The sequence below is a fragment of the Dipodomys spectabilis genome, unplaced genomic scaffold (genome assembly GCF_019054845.1).
Source record: "Dipodomys spectabilis isolate Male_0828 unplaced genomic scaffold, ASM1905484v1 ptg000297l, whole genome shotgun sequence".
In the NCBI taxonomy this organism is placed as follows: domain Eukaryota; kingdom Metazoa; phylum Chordata; class Mammalia; order Rodentia; family Heteromyidae; genus Dipodomys; species Dipodomys spectabilis.
In genome coordinates this window covers 14,549,931-14,569,963 of record NW_024870974.1, presented here as the reverse complement: position 1 = coordinate 14,569,963, position 20,033 = coordinate 14,549,931, and the positions used below count along the sequence as shown (strand labels likewise).

General features: G+C 44.7%; 2 protein-coding genes across 9 annotated transcripts in view; both read left to right on the top strand.

Moving 5' to 3' along the window:
• Tmem131l (transmembrane 131 like) overlaps positions 1 to 5,463 on the top strand; it is a 127,146-nt gene extending 121,683 nt beyond the window's left edge. For 5 of the 7 annotated variants that reach the window (XM_042701734.1, XM_042701731.1, XM_042701730.1 and 2 more), the window contains 4 exons: positions 1,070 to 1,181; positions 2,140 to 2,231; positions 3,361 to 3,500; positions 5,053 to 5,463. In XM_042701734.1, coding sequence (XP_042557668.1) covers positions 1,070 to 1,181; positions 2,140 to 2,231; positions 3,361 to 3,500; positions 5,053 to 5,328 — 620 coding nt within the window. In that variant the 3' untranslated portion in view covers positions 5,329 to 5,463. The remainder of the gene's footprint in view (positions 1 to 1,069; positions 1,182 to 2,139; positions 2,232 to 3,360; positions 3,501 to 5,052) is intronic. The other 2 variants (XM_042701732.1, XM_042701736.1) reach the window with 2 other exon arrangements.
• A 5,495-nt stretch (positions 5,464 to 10,958) lies between these two features.
• Positions 10,959 to 18,957, top strand: Tlr2 (toll like receptor 2). Of its 2 annotated transcripts, XM_042701738.1 has the most exons (4): positions 10,959 to 11,120; positions 11,300 to 11,396; positions 13,058 to 13,126; positions 15,824 to 18,957. In XM_042701738.1, the coding sequence occupies exon 4, from the start codon at positions 15,840 to 15,842 to the stop codon at positions 18,189 to 18,191; it is 2,352 nt and encodes a 783-aa protein (XP_042557672.1). In that variant the 5' UTR covers positions 10,959 to 11,120; positions 11,300 to 11,396; positions 13,058 to 13,126; positions 15,824 to 15,839; the 3' UTR covers positions 18,192 to 18,957. The 2 variants fall into 2 exon arrangements, with proteins under 2 accessions (XP_042557672.1, XP_042557671.1); XM_042701737.1 differs by lacking the exon at positions 11,300 to 11,396.
• The last annotated feature ends 1,076 nt before the right edge of the window (positions 18,958 to 20,033 follow it).

Genomic DNA, 20,033 nt, shown 5'->3' with positions numbered 1-20,033 from the left:
GTCCCTTAGATATTTCTTAGACTTGTGTGTTTCAGGTGCCTTTGTTTGCTCCTCATTAATAGTCTGAAGCTATTATTTGATTGCCTATTACATTCCTTGGAGTAGGTCCTGAGGTCATTGAAGCAGATTGTGTCTACATGGGGCCTACTGTCTACAGAGCAGATAGCCTCCCTCACACCCAGGCTCATTCTCATCCTGATAAAACATCCTATTCATTGTTAAGCATCTTTTGAGCTCCTTGCTCTGTGCTGCAAAGTCACACTCATGGTCTTACCTGGTGCTCTCCTGCTCCTCTGTCCTGGAGAACAGGTGACCCTGCATTTTGACCACTCACTTTGCATGGGCTTACTTACTGCATCTGCTGCCCTCCTGGCCCCACAGGTCAGTGCCTTCTGCCTCCAGTGACATTGATCTTGCTTCCTGGCTTACAGCATGAGACCTTCAGAAAGCTCCACATCCCACCTACCACAGCAAGCCATTCTTTGCTTTCATAAGGATGGGAATTGTTGGTGCAGCTCTTCTTTCCAGGGACTGGTTCAAAGTCCTCACCCTCCCCTCTCCTTGTGCTTTTGGTAGGGCTCGGGCACACCTTCTTCAGGGCCTTTGCCAAATTGTTGCCACTGCCTGGCCTGTGTTTCTCAGAGCCACATGGCTCACTTCCTGTCCATAGTTGAATATTTGATGGCGTGCTCCTTCAGTGAGGTCTGACCACCATAGTCAAAATCGCACTGTTCATTTTCTGCTATACTTTTTTCCTTTGTATCTGTTTCCTTGAATGTAATTGTTCACTGCTGCATCTCTAGGATCTTAATGAGGCCTTGCACAAAGCAGCCTCTCAAATATCTATTTAACTTAGTTCTCATCCAGGCAAGGAGACAATCACACATCATCTGAAGCAAAGATAAGCAGCATGCCATCTTTCAGAGTTGCGTCAAAGGCCACAGTAGTCAGTGTGTGTGGGTGAGAGACGATAGGAGATAAATTGAGCTAGGCATTATTGGAAGGGCTACTGGAGACACTGGGTATTGAATGAAGGAAGTAGACTGAGAGGCCTTGCTTCCTCCTTCAGGTCTTTACTCACCTGGAGACCTATGGCCCCCCGAGCCAGTGTGTCTGTCTAACAGCTTCAGCTGCCCTGTGGATAACATGTCTGGTGTGATGCAGGAGCCAGTCCATAACAGGTAGGACCTTGCTGCTCTGACGCAGGCCTTGCTTGACCTAATGGCTTAGAACTGAGATTTGTTAGATGTTCTTACAAATAGTAGAATTAGAACATTTCTTCTGTCTCTTAGAGATAGATTATAATGTTTTAGAAAGTAACCAGCCAGTAGGCACTGAAAGAAACATGCAATAAAAACTGGGGACCCTTGTCATTATTTTCTGTATCTCTTAACATATATGAGGCAAATTTGAAAAACAGTCAACTCCTGATTTCTGCTCTATAGCAGCAAAGATTTCCATTGTCCCATGACATCACTCCTGAACACATTGACAAGTTTAAAAGATCAGACCGCTTAAGCATCAACTAAGTTACACAATGACAGCATCTTAAGTTTTCCATTTGGTATTAATCATTCAGTTAGGGAACCTGGAAGAAATGTTGATACCTTTGTTTAATCACAGGATCCACTGAAAGATGTTTTTGGTTCAGCTTATTACAACAGTATTTATTGTCTGATTTCTGTAATGAGAGCCCAGTTGGCAATGGTGATCAGTGTGTCATGACTAGTAGTCTTCATAGTGGTGACTTCCTAAGCTGAATATTGGTGTGAGAGGTAGACATTTTATTAACAGAACCAACATGGCAAAGTCCTTCAGGTGTATGCTTCATTAGTATTCTGGTTCCTCCACAGTGCTAATACAGCTGTGGCCTTGGGTTCTGTGTCTAGCTAAACTTAACAATGGTCGTAAAGGAGGGGTGTGCCTGGTCTAAGCCATCCATCCTACAGATGGATGTTACAGATAGTTACGAACATATAGGGATGGCCTTCGATTCCATGGCTTGAGAAAATAACATCTTTCATTTTCCTAAATTGGTGGATTTACAATGATTAGGATGTTGGGCAATAAAATCATATTCTTTATGTACTTGATCTCTTGGCATCCCATTTCTGAAACTAGACCTCTTGTTTTTTATAGCAGTTTCATTGACTGGAATGCAACTTGCGAAGGCCAGTTTCCCAATGTGTACTGCCCGTTGGAACTGAATGATTACAATGCCTTTCCAGAAGGTAAAAGTGGTTTGAGCAATCCCAGTGCTATTCTTCTATTCTCTCACAAGCTCAAAGCAGGAAGTGTGTGGACTTTAGCACAAAGCTGTGAAGAATGTACCTTTTAATAGCAAGCAGTCTCAAAGAATGGTCTTACAGTGGTTGTCAGTGATTTCATGTGGATCCAATTGTGCATGCCTGCCATGTGCAATTCTGTATGGCCCTCAGAAAGCCTTCTACATATAACCCTAGTCCATTGAAACCTTGCACTGAGGTAGAACCATGTCATTTGTATTTCTGTGGACCTTTGGGAGTCTGGGACACTAGTTGTTTGCCCTGTTTTTCCACAGCCCCATGTGTTTGCCTGCTTGTTCTTTAGAGCATGTCTTGATTTTTGGGCCAGATGAGCAGTGCTTGGAGAAGGAAGGATTGAAGTCTGGACAGGAAATGGAAGTTAGAAATTCTTGGTCTCAAGCGTGTGCTGTGATAAATAAAAATTTCCTTGGTCATCTGGAAAGTGTTCCTGTTGTAGATTACAGTATGCTCATGATTTCTCATACTAGTGCTGCCTTTCCTGTAAGCCATGTTCAGACGTTCTTACTTTGATTCTACTACCTGCACTGCTGTCTGCTAACCACAAGGGGGGATGCTTTAGTAGCGTTCCTTCCTAGGATTATTGCTCTCTATTACCTAGTGATACCTAGATTTCTAATTGTGCTTCATGTGCAGGTGCTAAGCTTGCATGACAGGCAGTTAAAAAATGAAGGAGGTATATAACTCAGCAATATACTTGCCTAGCACTTTTGAGAACCTGGATTTCATCCCCAGCACACACACATACATACCCCTAAAAAGAATGTATATGAATCCTGACACTGTCAATGGTAGTGTTTTAAGTGCACTTTGTATAAGAAAGATTCCTGTCAAATAATCACAGACACACAAACCCTGAGGCAGACTCCTCACGAGAGGTCACAGGTGGGATCTCATGGGCAGGTTTTCCCTTCAGCTTGGGATGACTGTTCCACAATTATGTCTGTTTCTTACTTGCCAATATAATAAGACTTGGAAAGTTTTTTTCTCTTGAGAGTAAGAATTTAGCTCTCTCCATGAAAATGTTCACTGTGCCACTGTTTCCCATCCCTCATAGAAAACATGAATTACACCAATGGCTTCCCTTGTCCTGCAGAAGCTCAAACTGACTTTATCGACCACAACTCTCACTCTACCTGGAACACCCCACCCAACATGCCCACTGCATGGGGACATGCCAGCTTCGTCAACTCTCAGGTAGGTGTTGCTCATCCTTTGCTGTGGACCACTTCCAGTTAATTAATCCCTCCTGAATCTGGGCCTCAGTAGCTAGCCGTCCTCCCTAGGCTGGAGTTACACTGTGGAGACTGGGAAACACCAACACTTTGGCAGCCGTGAATGAAAATGGTGTCCCAAACTACATCAAGCAGAGATTGTTTATGAATAAAATAGAAATTGGACCAGCAAAGGCTGCAACATAGCTGTCTTTAGGTGACCTTACTCACGTTTCAGCTGTGATAAGAGATGAAGTGAAAGACACAGGAAGGTCTGTTAGGGGACAGTGACTAGGTTTAACACATTAACTCCACACTTTTTTTTTTTTGAGAGGTCAAATTGGGAGTCTTTATCGGAGAGCTGGCAACTAAGATGGACTCCTGTCTCTAAGATCTGCAGATCTGAACAAAGTCCCACACCTAGCTATTAAAGACAAAATCCACATGCTTGGGCTGGAGGCACTCAAGCCTTAACAAATATAGACCACATTTCCACTCTTACTTTTTTCCTCATCTAATGGTACAAATTTATTTGTGATCAAAGGAAAGAGTCATATCCAAATGCCTTTCATTAAAGAAAAATGTGTAAAGAGCCAGGAGTGGTGGCTCATGCTGTGATAATAAGATTTGAATGGAGAGTCTTATGCTTGATAGGCAGATGCTCTACTGCTTAGGCCATGCTCCAACCCTGTTGGTCTTATTTTTGAGATAAGCTCTCATTTTTGCCTGGCTATTCTAGACCACCATAATCCTGCTATTTATGCTTCCTGTGTAGCTGGGTTGGCAGGCTACCCACATTTTTACTTGGTTGAGATGAGATCTAGCAAACTTTGTGGCTGGCCTTGAACTGCAATCCTCCCAACCTTCACCTCCCAAGCTAGAATCACCATCATATGCCACTACAGCTGGTTCTTCACTTTTTTTTTTTTTGGTCGGTCATAGGGCTTGAACTCTGGGCCTGGGCGCTGTCCCTCAGCTCTTCAGCTCAAGGCGAGTGTCTACAACTTGAGCTACAGCACCACTTCCGGTTTTCTAGTGGTTTATTGGAGATAAGAGTTTCACGGACTTTTCTGCCCGGGCTGGCTTTGAACCACGATCCTCAGATCTCAGCCTCCTGAGTAGCTAGGATTGCAGGTGTGAGCCACCGGTACCCGGCTCACATTTTTTTTTTGTTGTTGATTCTTTATTTTTTGGTTGGTCGTGGGGCCTGAACTCGGGGCCTGAGCACTGTCCCTCAGCTCTTCAGCTCAAGGTTAGCACTCTACCACTTGAGCCACAGCACCACTTCCACCTTTTTCTGCTTATGTGGTGCTGAGGAATCGAACCCAGGAACTCATGCATGCAAGGCAAGCATTCTACCACTGAGCTACCTTCCCAGCCCCTCACATTTTTTTTTAAATCAAGGCATTTGGCTGTGAGTTTTCCCTAACTTGGATGGGTACCATGGAACTGTCCACTGGTAAGTGTTCAGGCTCAGCTATCTAAAGCTTCTGGTGTTTTTAATTGTGTGCCTCTTTTTCCCTATTCGCCTTCAGCCCTACCTCACCAGTACCCGAAGCTTGTCTCCGATGTCTGGACTTTTTGGTTCCATCTGGGCCCCACAAAGTGATGTGTATGAAAATTGCTGCCCCATTAGTTCCACCACGGAACATTCAACCCACATGGAAAACCAGGCTGTCATGTGTAAGGAGTACTACCCAGGGTTTAACCCATTTCGTGCCTACATGAACCTGGACATATGGACTTCCACAGCAAATCGCAACGCGAACTTCCCACTGTCCAGAGACTCCAGCTACTGTGGGAATGTGTGAAGAGAATTGGATTTTTAAACAATGTGAATAAAGAGGCTTGTGTTTTGATTAAGAGTGTAAACTGGTTGTTAAGATAGATTACGACATTGGCAGATATTTTGGCACTTTTATATGAAAATAAATTTTTTAATGAAATCTGGGTGCTCTGTTTTTTTAACCTTCCATTGATAAACCAGTGGCAGACTCAGCATCCATCTGTCATAATTTCCATAATTGAAGAACCGTGTCAGGCATGCCCAGTGTTTGAAACGAGACCAGCAGGGAGAAGGTAAGTCTTGGAGGGGAGTTGCTGGTAGACCCCTCCCTGAGCATCAGCACCACTATGGACATTATAAAGTTACTTGGAGCTCTACTCAGGAGGCTGAGTAAAGCTGATAATCCCAGTTTGAAGCCAGTTGAGGCAGGGAAGTCAGTGAGACTCTTACCTCCATTAAAACTCGTGGCTCCAGTGGTAGAATTCTAGCCTTGAGCAAAAAAAGTCAGTGAGACTCTTACCTCCATTAAAACTTGTGGCTCCAGTGGTAGAATTCTAGCCTTGAGCAAAAAAAGCTTGGGGACAGTACCCAGGCTCTGAGGTCAATCTTCAGGACTAGCACACACAAAAATTGAGTTACTTAGGCACCAGTCCAGGGCAGATGTTGCTTGAAAACAGGGCTGCTTCCCAGTCCTGTCATGTTTTGGCTGCTGTACAGAAACAAGGGCCTAATGTTTGCATCCCTGGGACAGAAGCAGGGGCATTCTGGTAAGTGCAGAGCTGCCCTACCTACAACCAGTCACACTCTCAATAGCAGTCTCAGGAGGAAGTCTTCCCACACATCCCATTGCTTTGTGGCTAAGGTTGTTTGTGCATATGCAGACTAAGAATATTTTCAATAAAATTTTATTGTTTTGTCTTCATTGGAAATTGAAGTATGACTGATTTTTCAAGTAGAACACAACATTCCTTTTTGTTAGAGTTGAGTGAGGACAGGTGTACAGAGTGAGTACATCTCAGGCTGCCATGCTTCTGGGGAAGTATGCTGATGATCTCTGCAGCCCTGGACAGCATTTAAAGCAGTGGAGATAAGTGAGTTTCAGACAGTACCAAGGAGGGGGAAATGAGCCCAAGGAGAGGCTGTGGAAAACTGCACATCGAGTGCCAAGCAGATACATCAGTTGGACCTGAAGAGGTCAGGGACATTGGTCAGGGAAAATGATGGTGGTAAATCATTCCATACCAGCCAGAGCAAGATGGGGGGCATATGGAGGGTCTGTGCCAGCTCTCAGGGGAGCTACAAACCTGTGCAGAAGCAGCAGGCAGTAGCCAGGCCCAGCACTGGGACCCTGCACTGCCTGGAGCAGGAAGGCCCACAGAGCAGTGGCCTGAGCAGGCACACTGGACTGGAGTGTCCTTGCCCTCCTTGCTGGCTGGAATGGTGCATGGGGAAGGGGATGAGGACAAAAGATTCATCTCAGAAGCCTCCACAGATCTAATGCTTCTCTGCCATATTAGTCTGTTTCATGTTTTAGCATGACAGAGAAATACTTCAGCTAGTTGTTTAGAATTTTCTCTCTGCTTCTTTATTCTCCAGGGTTTAGAGGTTTGTTTTTTTTTTTAATCTGGATGTCATTTTACCAGTTTCCAACATGCCTTTTTTGCTATTCTAGGGTGAGGCATGTCTCTGCTTGCCTACAATGTCGTCATGATTCATCATATTTTAACAGGTTGTTGGAGCGAGTCTGAGGACTGAGCCAGTGAGAAGGCAGGAGGCTGGTGGCCATGATTGGCTCCTGCTCAGCATGCTGGTGGTGGCAGTGATGGCAGCTCCTCATTCAAATACTTCTTTTGAATGAAGGTATTTAGTGTGATATGTTCTTCCCTTTAGTTCTGGGGGGGAGGTGGGCAAAGCAGTGTATATTTTACTGTATTTTGGTCAGAACAGGGTTTTGAACTCAAAACCTTTCACTTCCTTGGCTGATGTTCTACCACTTGAACCACACTTCTGGTCCTGTTTGTTGTAGGTTTTGTTTTTTTTTTTCTCCTGGTTAATTTGAGATGGAATCTGAAAAGACTTTTCTACCCTGGCTGTTTTTGACAGATTTCTGTCTCATCTCCTGATTAGCTAGGATTACAAGCATGGGCTACTGGTGTGTAGCAGTAATACTTTCCAAACTGCAGGAAGTTCCAGCCATTCACAGCAGTCACTTTCACTTCCTAAAACTGAAAAGTCTGAGAAATATATTGTGCAAAAGTGGAATTTTCACCCAGTCATTTCCTGGAGAGACTGGCCTGAACCAGAACAGAGTGAGATCTGTGCCAGCACTGGACACAGCTGGCACTGCTCAGTGACACGAGTTTCTGAGGGTTATTGCAAAACTCATCTTGGCCATGATTCTCTGTGGGTCCAGAGAACTTTCTCAGCACAGCTGTCCCTTGAAACAGAAAAAGATCTCTGTTCCTTAGCCTTCTCTCCCATTCTCTGAGAGCAAGCTGCTCTTTTATTGTTGGGCCACACTACCAGAGGGCCTTTCATCAGCGGTCTGCCCATCCGCTTTGTCACTCCCCTTGATTTTCCTGAACTATTTCCCAATTATCCCCCAATCCCATTCTGTCCCTTGAGATTCTCTGGGAGGCAGCACCCTCTGCTCTGTCTACAACACCGAGGCTTCTTTCCCAAGAGAAACTTGAGCTCAACTACTTCATGAGAAGAAGTTGGTATGGTTAATTAAAGACCAAAGAATATTCACATTCCTTAGTACACTTGCCTTTTGTAGCAAAAAGGCATATTAATCCAAGTGGGTCCTTTCTGAATGGTTCAGTGGCCATAAAGAGTTTGGGGCAAGGTTGGTCCTTTGTAGCTCCCTTAAGGACTAACTCTCAGTAGTATTTGTCTCTTTTCAAGAATGGTTAAGTCTCTGGGCATAGGTAGCTTATTCCTGTAATCCTAGCTCCTCAATCCCTATGACACTCATTTCTAGTTAACTGCTGAAAAAAAAAAGCTGGAAGTGGAGCTATGGCTCCAATGGTAGAACAGTAGCCTTGAGGAAAAAAGAAAAAGCTCAGTGACAGCACTCGGGCTCTCGGTTCAAGCAAGCCCCAGGACCAGCACCAAAAAATCAAGCTCCAAAAGCCAAATATTAGCCAGGTACTGGTAGCTACTTAAGAGGCTGAGATCTGAACATGACAGTTCAAAGCCAGCCTGGGCAGGAAAGTCTGAGACTCATCTCCAATTAACCACCAGAAAACTAAGTGGAGCTGTGGCTCAAAGCGGTAGAGCACTAGCCTTGAGCAAAGAGCTCAGAGACAGTGCCTAAGTCCTGAGTTCAAGCCTCGGGACAGGCTCCAAAAAAAAAAAAAAAAAAAAGCTGGGCACTGGTGGCTCACGCCTATAATCCTAGCTACACAGGAGGCTGAGATCTGAGGATTGCAGGTCAAAGCCAGCCCAGGCAGAAAAGTCCGTAAGGCTCTTCTCCAATTAACCACCAGAAAACCAGAAGTGGCTCAAGTGGTAGAGTGCTCGCCTTGAGCTGAAGAGCTCTGAGACAGTGCCTAGGCCCAAAGTTCAAGCCCTACAATCAAAAAGAAAAAAGAATGTAAAGAGTTCAGTGAAAGTTGCTGGGACTTCTACCAGCCCATACCACTGCATGCTTAGGGCTAGACTATGGTCTCTGCTTACCTAGCTACATTATCGCTCTCCTTGACAGATTATGAATCTGTTCAAAGCAGGGTCACTCAAACAGGAAAGAGAATTGACTAGGAACAGAATAGCTGATTGTATGACATAGCCCCCTTATTTTCACCCCATTCCTTCAACACTTTTTTTCCAGGTAGTGGGACTTGAACTCTGGGCCTGAGCACCGTCCCTGAGTTCTTCAGCTCAAGGCTAGCACTCTACCACTTTGAGCCACAGTACCACCAGTTTTCTGGTGATTAATTGGAGATAAGAGTCTCACTGACTTTTCTCCCCAGCCTGACTTCGAACCACAATCCTCAGATCCCAGTCACCTAAGTGTAGGGTCTGAACGGGGACACCTCCCTCCCTCATGGCTAAGTTTCTGCCCAGTATCTGTTACCTAGGTAACTGGAAGACCTGGAAGCAGCCACCTTCCCCTCCAGCTAGGTCACATCCTGAGCCACCTCTGGTCACATGCCTCCCATCTGACCTTAGGAGCATCGCATCGTCCCCCCTTCCTTTTTCAGCCATACCTCTCCACCATGCATGGTGGGGGCAGCAGTTCCACAAATAAACTTCTTCTCCTGCCTGAGTAGCACGTGGTGTTCTCTTCATCGGCTACCTAATGAAACCTACCTATTTAATATATCTTACACTAAGTGGTTGGGATTACAGGTGTGAGCGACTGACACCAGACCCTTCAACACTTTGAACAGTTTGGACCCACTTCATAGGTAAAACAAAGTCCCTATATTTAAATCTTTTCTGAAAATGTTAATTAACGTCGAACATTTGCCAGGCTCTGGCCTCTATATTCTAGATAAGAATGTTCTCCTTAACTGGTGAAAACTGAGCCTTTTGATCTGCTTATAGATCTCAACAATGGCAGTGTAAAGATTTGAACCCAACTCTGCCTGACGGAACATTTGCCCTTATGAGCCATGCTCCTAGAAACATTGGAGCTTGGGAACTTTGTCCCTGGCCATTGTCTGATCTTTGGGCGCTTTTCTGTCCCTCTAAAATTGCCTACCCCTTCCCAATTCCTTCACTCCATCAAGAGGAGGTTTGAGCCCCAACTATCTGGCCTACCTTTGACTTTGATGTTTTGTGTGGCTCCCAAGCATGGGTTCCTGAATGAATTTGTATGTCTTGTCTCCTGTCTTCTGTGGATTCAAATACCTCACTAGCACCTCACCAGCAGAGGTGTAATTGAACAGGGCAGAGGAAAGAACCCAGGATTTGGGGTAAAATTCTAGTTTCACTCTCAGTCCTATCGCTTAAAATTTGCATGACATTTTCTGTATAACAGATGAGCAAGAATGCTTCCTTCAATTCAGAGTTCCCTGTGTGAAGACCAAATGTAATTACGATAGGGATATTAGGAATATTAAGGCAGTTTAATTTTTTAAAGGCAGTTGGTTTCGTTTTCCCTTATGAATTTTTCTCCAGGACAGATAAACTCACCTGTGTGGAAATGAAGCCAATCTACCAGTGTTCCTGGCCTGGAGGCCAGCAAGGGGAGTGACTTGGTGCAAAATCACACGGAGGCTGGAGGTGTGGCTCCAGTGGTAGAGCACCTGCCTAGCAAATGAGCAACAACAAAAGGGCACATAGCAGGGAAAGGCCCCGATCTTCTTGGGGGGAGAACGGGTGGGACTCAAGCCTAGTGTACCAGCGAGGACTGAGTGTCACAGGGCTGGGAAAACAATCAACAGAAAACAAACTGGGGCTGACTTGGCTTCCTCCTGCCCCTAGACTTCAACAAAGCGTGGAAGAGGAAGAGAGTCCCCAGCAAGATTCCCCAGCCCGAGGCGCCGGTCGGGGTGGAGAGGCGCTGGCGCGCCTGGCCAGTTCGGGGTGAGCCCTCCCCGGGGTGGGGCCTTGGCTTGCTCTGCGCTGCCCGGTGCTTCGGGAAGTCCCTCCCGGTACAAAGACCTCTCGGTTCCCCTTTCCCTGCCCGGCCGTCCCTCCCCGCCCCCGGGCCTCAGGAGAAGCTGCCCCGGGGAGGGGTTGTGTCCTGCGGGCAGCGAGCCCCGGAAGGCCCCGGCTCCCGAGGCACCCCTCACTTCCAGGCCGGGCGGCTGGGGGCGCGGGAGGGACCGCGGCGGGACCCCGGCGGTGTGGACCTCGCTCCCCCAGGTACGCGGGCGGCACGGGCGCTGGGACGGGGCTCCCCTGGAGAGGAGCGGGGGGGGGGGGGCGCAGCCCGCGGGGGATCCTGCCCGGCCGGGGCGGGCGACGGTCCCCCGGCCTGCGCGTCCCCGGAAGGGCCGCCTCCCTCCTTGCTCCCGCGCTGCTGGTGCTCCCCCTTCCCGCAGGTCCCCAAACCTGCGTACGCCAGAGCCTTACTGGGCTGAGACCCAACACGGACCCCTGCAGGACAAAGACTGGATTTTTTACTGACTTATTTCTGCGGTAGTTTTACTCAGAAGTGGGAAGGGTCTCTTGCGCGCACGCTCTGCACTTCTGTTCACTGCTGGTACTCTCCCACTTAGGCCAGGTCTCCAGTCTAGCCTTTGGCTGGTGAATTGCAGATAGGATCTTGCAGACTTTTCTGCTTCAGCTTTTTGAATTGATATCCTCAGATCTGCCTCCTTGAGTAGCTAGCTAGCCAGTGCTGGCCCTGCTCCCTGCATTCTCCCTTAGATGGGTGTGTAGCTGGGGAAATAACTTGGGTAATGCTGGAGTTGAGCTCTTTTCCACGTGAATGCTCTGAAAGTGTGTCTTTTTAACTGCATCCACTTACATAATTGAGGCTTTGTATGCATGTGAGCCGGGAGATGTGAACCTGCTCACATGATTTTGATCTTGGGGAAGAACTGGTAGGTAGTAAAAAAACAAAAAAAGACCACACACACACACACACACACACACACACACACACACACACACACACACACACGAGAAAGTAACAACTACCTTGATTGAGAAATGACTTCCTCATCAGTATTTCAAGTTTGTCTTGTTCCAAGCAAAGAATCTTTTAATCATCTTAAACTTTATGATGTCTCTGTTTTGGAAAATATTGGCAGAATTCCACCACATGTTTTAGATATTTCTAAGTTATCAGATAATGTTTGTACTATTTTATTTACAAATAAATTAACTGTGAAAAAAATCTTATTACAATCCTTCCCTTGGTTTAAAAAAAAGCAAGAAAAGATATACAAAAGCACAAAATAAGTGGGAAATAAAGTAATAATGTCATAATTTGATCAAGGTATTAGTAATTATATAGAAGGAAAAGCCTGCTAATTTTATAATTAACATAGTAATATTGTTAGAATAGACTTAAAAACTACAACTGAATATTCATATATTGTTGACCAGAGATACTTAAGGACACAAAAGAAAAGGCCAAAGCTTGTAACCAGTTATCAATAGTAGGTAGGTATTTAATACTTAATATCAGGCAAAAATAATCATCAGTAGAGGAAAGGAGGAACATTTTCCTAGAGTCAAAGTTACATGAGAACAGATACAAGTTCTAAATTTATGAAAACCTATATTAACATGACATAAAAATAGAGCCAATTTGATAGAATAAACAGGGAAACAAATTCACAATGAGAGGGTGAGATTTAATCATCTCTCAGAAACTGATAGAAAAATCAGACAAAAAAATCAGTAAGGATAAAGAAAATTTAAATAATATACAGCTAAGAAAACCTGGAAGAAATTAACAAGTTCCTGGTCAGGTAAATCTACCAAAATTGAATCTTGACAAAACAGAAAATCCAAACAAGTTGTTAATGAGTAATAATACTGAGACACTAATTAAAAAAATCATGCATCAAATAAAAACCCAGGATCAAGTATAGTGACTTATACCTATAACCCCAGTTACTTGAGAAGCAGAGATTAGAAGGCTTCTGCTACCCCATCTCAAGTAATAAGCTGGATGTGGTGATCTGTGCCTGTGATTTCAGCTCTGTAAGATTAAAATTTAGAGTAGCAGGGCAAAAATGAGAGGCCCTATCTGAAATTCTACTAAACATTTAAAGAAGAACTAGTGCCAACTCTTTCCAATCTGTTTCAAACGTGAGGAGGATCTAACTCTTCTGCACTCATTCTAGGAGGTCAGCATCTCTACTACCGAAGTCATATAGAGAAAAGGAACTACTTACTATCTCTGATGAACACAGGTGAGTAAGCCATGGGCATTCTGTCCTCTAAGTGGGCTGGTGACCTTATGGATGGGCTCAGTATTGAAGGCTTTTTTGCCCTCTACCTTCTGCTGTGGGAGGACACAGCTAGGAAGCTTTATCTTGGCGGCAGAGTCAGCCTCACTTGCCACCAGTGCCAGAGCTTTGATCCTGGGCTTCTCAGCCTTTATAATTACAGGGAGGAAATTTGTATTCTTTATAAATTATCCAGTCTTGGGTACTTTGTTATAGGAGCAACAGAAAGTTTCTATTGGGAAAGTTAGAACTCTTAGAAGTGGTAGATGTGCTGATTGGGTGGGTGTGTTGGTGGTTCCATGCATGTTGACACAGTTATTTATACTCACTAAATTATGTACACTAATTCTGCACTTTAAAAAAAAATGGTACTCCTGGGCACTGGTGGCTCATGCCTATAATCCTAGCCACTCAGGAGGCTGAGATCTGAGGATAGCGGTTCAAAGCCAGCTCAGGAAGGAAAGCCATGAGACTCTTCAATAAACCACTCAGAAAACTAGAAGTGGTGCTGTGGCTCAAGTGATAGAGCTCTAGCTTTGAGCTGAATTGCTCAGGGATAGCGCCCAGGCCCAGAGTTCAAACCCCACAACCGACAAAAAAAGAAAAAGAAATGGTACTGAGGTTTAAACTCAAGGCTTCATGCTTGCTAAGCAAGAACTTGCTCTACCACTTGAGTTACACCTCCAGTACTTTCTGCTCTAATAGTTTTTGTGAGGCTTTTTTTGTATTTATTTATTTGTTTTTGTGCTGATCCTAGGGCATGAATTCAAGAGTCTGGATGCTGTCCCTGACCATTTTTTGTCAGTGTTCTACCGCTTGAGCCACAGTTCTACCACTTTCAGCTTTTGGTGGTTAATTGGAGCTAAGAGTCTCATGGACTTTCCTTCCCAGGCTGGCTTTGATCCTCAGATCACGGTCTCCTGAATAGCTAGGCTTACAGGCATGAGCCACTGGCATGGAGTTGCTCTGGCTATTTTTGGAATAGGATCTTTCTTTTCTTCCTTTCTGGCTGATCTTGACTGTGATAATTCTATTTATTGCTCTTACTATGGCTGGAGTGACAGGCACATCCCCCTGTCCAGCATTTATTGGTTGAAATGTAGGTCTTGAAAACTTTTTACCTAGACTGGCCTTGAACTCCAGTCCTTCCAATCTCTGCCTCCCAAGTAGCTAGGATTTGAGTTATGAACCACCAATACCTGGTCAGTTACATTTTTGTATGCCAAATACTTCACAAAAGCTAGGAAGAAAATGAAAACTCAGAGCCAATATATTGCGTGATATGACTCATTCATTTAAACATAAAGAGGAAGGTATACAAAGCAGTAACACTGATGTGAGCACAAAAATTCTCCAGCAGCAACTAAGTTCCTAGATCAAACATGGTTTTTTAATGTGTTAATTCTTTATATTTTAATTTTCTGAAGTTGCACATTGCATAAATTAGGCATTTATAGTCTGTTAGGTTCTGTGAGTGAATGTGGGAAATTCATTTTGTAGTTACTACACTGAGCAAACACAAGAGGAGGTACACAGATTTAAGCAATTAGGGTTCTGAGTAGAAGGAAGGACCGAGTGCCAGAGGTGGATTGGGAGAATCCTGACTTCATAACAGTCCTTTGAGCAGCCTACCCACGCTGGAACATTGCTGCTATGCTAAGTCTTGGCAGGAAGAGGAAGTTCTTTTTTATTATTTTTTTTGTGGGTTGTGGGGCCTGAACTGTGGGCCTGGGCACTGTCCCTTAGCTCTTTAGCTCGAGGGTAGACTCTACCACTTGAACCACAGCTCCACTTCTGGGTTTTTCTGCATATGTGGTGCTAAGGAATCGAACCCAGGGCCTCATGCATGCAAGGCAAGCACTCTACCACTGAGTCACCTCCCCAGCCCAGGAAGAGGAAGTTCTGCTGACCTTGCTTCTGCCTGGGGCTCCCATCATCACCCCCACTGCTGGTGTAGAGCAAAGTTTGGCTGGTGTGCTGGTGAGAGTGGGTATTGTTGCTGTTGTTTAGGTTGGTGAGCAAAAGCACACAGTGCATGCCTGTCCAGGAGTTGAGATGGTATTGAAGCCAGGAGGACTCATGCTTAAAGCTAAGAGCGCTTCAGTGCAGGAAAAGGTGGCTAAAAGTTCCCATGTGGAAGTCTAGCTGTTCCCTCCTTTCTCTGTTCAATCATGTGCTCATTTTTCAGCCCACATGTGTGTTCAAGTCTGCACAGTAGCCAATATCTGTCATCTTTATCCCCATTTATGTGTTCCTCAGCCTCCCTGTTATTTCCTTTGCATGCATGTGTGCGTGCATGCAGTACATGCATGTGTGCCTCACAGGCTTGATCAGACATTTCTCCAGAATCAGAATTAGTTTTCTGTCAAAAACAACCATTGAAACTAGCACCAGTGGCTCATGTCTAGATGAGGCTGAGATCTGAGTATCACAGTTAAAGCCATCCTGGGCAGGAAAGTCTATGACACTCTTTTCTCCAATTAACTACCAAAAACTGGAAGTAGAAGTCTGGCTCAAGTGGTAGAATGTCATCTATGAGCTGAAAAGCTGGGCAAGAGTGTGAGGCCCCAAAGTTCAAACCCCAGTAGCAGCGCACGCACGTGCACACACACACACACACATACACACACAATCACTAATGTGAACTTCATTAATCTGTAGGTTGCCTGAGTGGACAATGTTCCATGCTCTGTGGACAGCGTGGGCAGTGGGCACCATGATTGGCCTTTCCCAGGAAGGACCCCCGGATCAGACATCTCTGTCATGTGACCGTGCTGGTGTCTGCGATGGGCGTTCCAGGTCTTTTACCTCCATTCCCTCAGGCCTCACAGCGGCCGTGCAGAGCCTTGACCTGTCCAACAACAAGATCACCTACGTGGGCCAGGGCGACCTGCAGAGCTGTGTGAAGCTTCGAGCTCTGGTGCTGCAGTCCAATGGGATCAGCACCATAGAGAAGGATGCTTTTTCCTCCCTGCGCAGCCTTGAGCTCTTGGACTTGTCTGACAACCAGTTGTTGAACTTATCCTCCTCTTGGTTGCAACCCCTTTCTTCCTTGAAATTCTTAAATGTAATGAAAAATCCTTACAGAACCCTCGGGGACGCACCTCTTTTTCCTCACTTGACCAATTTACAAACCTTGAAGGTGGGAAGCATCCACACCTTACTGATAAAGAGAGTAGATTTTGCTGGACTCACATTTCTTGAAGAACTTGAAGTCATTGCATCAAATCTCCAGAGTTATGAGCCAGGAAGTTTCAAGTCAATTCAAAACATCAGTCATCTGACCCTTCACCTCAATCAGCCAATTTTCTTGGGAGAGATTTTTGGAGATCTTTTAAGTTCTGTGGAATATTTGGAATTGAGGGATACCAATTTGAACAGTTTTCAGTTTTCAGGACTCTCTGTCACTGAAACAAATCCCTTGATTAGAAAGTTGACATTCAGAAATGCACTATTCACCGATGCCAGTTTTAATGGAGTTCTGAGACTTCTGCAGTATGCTTCCACACTGGTGGAATTGGAATTTGATGGCTGCACTCTTAATGGTGTTGGAGACTTTGAGCCATCTGATGTGGAGGAAATCAGAGACCTACGTAATATAGAAACCATAACGATCCGGAGATTGCATATTCCAAAGTTCTACTTATTTTATGATCTAAGTACAGTCTATTCACTTGCAGGAAGTGTGAAACGAGTCACTGTTGAAAACAGTAAAGTGTTTCTGGTTCCTTGCTCCTTCTCACAGCATTTGAAATCATTGGAATATTTGGATCTCAGTGAAAATCTGATGGTTGAAGAATATTTGAAAAATTCAGCCTGTGAGGGGAGCTGGCCCTCCCTACAAATCTTAATTTTAAGGCAAAATCATTTGACATCTATAGAAGAAACAGGGAAAATTTTACTGACTCTGAAAAATCTGACCAGCCTTGATCTCAGTAGGAATAGTTTTCATTCGATGTCTGAAACCTGCCAATGGCCAGAAAAGATGAAAAGCTTGAACTTATCTAGCACCCAAATACACAGCTTAACTCGCTGTGTCCCACAGACACTGGAAGTTTTAGATGTGAGCAATAACAATCTCAATTCATTTTCTTTGTTTTTGCCTCAACTTAAAGAACTTTATATTTCCCAAAATAAGTTGAATACTCTACCGGATGCCTCCTTCTTACCTGTATTACTAGTCCTGAAGATCAGCAGGAATACAATAAGTACTTTCTCTAAGGAGCAACTGGATTCTTTTCACAAACTGAAGGTTCTAGAAGCTGGTGGAAACAACTTCATCTGCTCCTGTGAACTCTTATCTTTCACCCAAGAGCAGCCAGCGCTGGCCAAGGTCCTGATTGACTGGCCAGACAATTACCTGTGTGATTCCCCATCCTATTTGCGGGGACAGCGGGTTCAGGACACCCGGCTGTCCATCTCTGAGTGCCACAAGACAGCAGTGTTGTCTGGTGTGTGCTGTGTCCTTCTCCTGTTGATTCTGCTCACTGGGGGCCTGTGTCACCGTTTCCATGGTGTGTGGTACATGAAAATGATGTGGGCCTGGCTGCAGGCCAAGAGGAAGCCCAGAAAAACCCCCATCAGGGACATCCACTATGATGCCTTTGTTTCCTACAGTGAGCAGGATTCCTACTGGGTGGAGAACCTGATGGTCCAGGAGCTTGAGCACTTTAACCCCCCCTTCAAGCTGTGTCTCCACAAGCGGGACTTCGTCCCTGGCAAGTGGATCATTGACAACATCATTGACTCAATCGAAAAGAGCCACAAAACTGTCTTTGTGCTTTCAGAAAACTTTGTGAGGAGCGAGTGGTGTAAGTATGAACTGGACTTCTCTCACTTCCGGCTCTTTGATGAGAACAATGATGCCGTCATTCTTGTTCTTCTGGAGCCCATTGAGAAGAAAACCATTCCCCAGCGCTTCTGTAAGCTGCGGCGGATCATGAACACCAAGACCTACTTGGAGTGGCCCAGGGACGAAGCTCTACAGGAGGGGTTTTGGGTCAATCTGAGGATTGCAATAAAATCCTAGATTCTTCACTAACGGCCAGTTAGTTATGACCCAGGCATTATCATGATACCACTAGTTATAACTCATTTCAGGCTAACAGAATTAGATAATATTCACAGCATGTACTGTCCCTTGAAGACTTAACTAAAACTACTAATCCTGTAAGCTTTATTTAATAGTGTTGGACTATAAAAATCTGTTACCAGATCAGGGGAAGAAAATGGGTTTTGGCTTTTCTTCATTCTGTAAGATAGTTGTGATCTGAATCCATCAGTGATATCTGAATCCTCTGCGCCATTGGCTTGGATCATCAGGAAGCAGCACAAATGATTGATTGTATTTGGCCATGTCCAGTCGGCTTCTGTAAAGAGACACGTGGGTAGTCACACAGAGCAGGCTCTGCTCCACCCACCTGTCACCTCTCCCTAAGTTGATCTAAACAAAACCAGGCAAGGTATTTGTGAACTCAGCAAGGTTTGTTGCTATTCCTAGCAAAGGCTGTGTGTTCTCATGAATTCTTCAGCATACAGAATACCTGGCAGGGGTGTTTCCAAGTGATCTGGGTCTGTGCTTCTGGGTATGTGAATTTCTCCAGGCATAATTGGAAGAGAGTATGTAACAGAAGATGCCAGAAACTGTGACTTACCATGAGGACAAAACTGTTGGAGTAGATGAAATATTTAGGAGAATTTGAAAGAAATCTCCCTATCAGATCTGATCTTTTTTGGCCTTAATCCTCATGTCAAATTCTAATTAGCAACTAGTTCTCTTATTTCCTGTTCCCCTACATAGATGGTGTTTCTTTTCTGCAATGCAAAGTCCTTGTTTCTAACTCTGAAAACTTTTCCATTTCTCTTTGTTTCTCAGCATCTTTTTCTCCATGGGCCCTCTGCTTGTCACAAGCCCAGAAGCAACACGGGCCAACTAACCAAAACTGTGGACCAAACCTCCCCAAACTGTGAACCCAAACAAATCTTTCCTTTTTTTTTTTTTTGCCAGTCATGGTGCCTGAACTCTGGGCCTGGGCGCTGTCCCTAAGCTCTTCAGCTCAAGGCTAGTGCTCTACCACTTGAGCCACAGCACCACTTCCAGCCTTTTCTGCTTATGTGGTACTGAGGAATCGAACCCAGGGCCTCATGCATGCAAGGCAAGCACTCTACAACTGAGACACCTTCCCAGCCCAAACCTTTCCTTTTTTAAAGCTGATTATTGCAGGTATTTGTTACAGTAACAGAAAGCTGACTAACACAGTGATTACTTCATATATCTGGACTGTGAGGGCCATACTGCATTAGGCCCTGAGTCCAGAGTTCTAAAGGGGTCTAGAAGCTATTTCCTGGCAACTATCTATAAAAGGTAAGTGGCAAATACATTAGAGATCAATGTAATAGCATCTGTAATTTTTAAAAAAAGATAAAAATAATTTTTAGTACTTTCTGCAAATGTGAGAATTATTCATTTGCTGATGGACTAAACTTAGGAACCTTGTTTTGTTTTCTTACCTCTTGAGTGTGCTTACCATATAATGAGCATTGAATTAGTGATGTCTTGCTGAGTAAAGAAACAACTGGAATTAGGTCTTCTAGAAGTCTAGATGGCAAACCAGTTGTAATACTAAGGTATCGGGTAGTGTGAAGATGGAAAGTTCACAGCAGGTAGAAATCTTAGTGTGAGTTATCTTGAAGGGGGGATCTTTGGCTAGCATTAAGTACACTGCCAGTATTTGGACAAGGAGAATAACCACCAGTGAATTTCCTTTCTACTCCATATGAGGGTAGTGGTCTTATGTTCCCTTAGTGCCTGTTTAACACATGAACACATGAATTACTTTTTGGAATCCAACACATCATTCTTGGGCCAGTT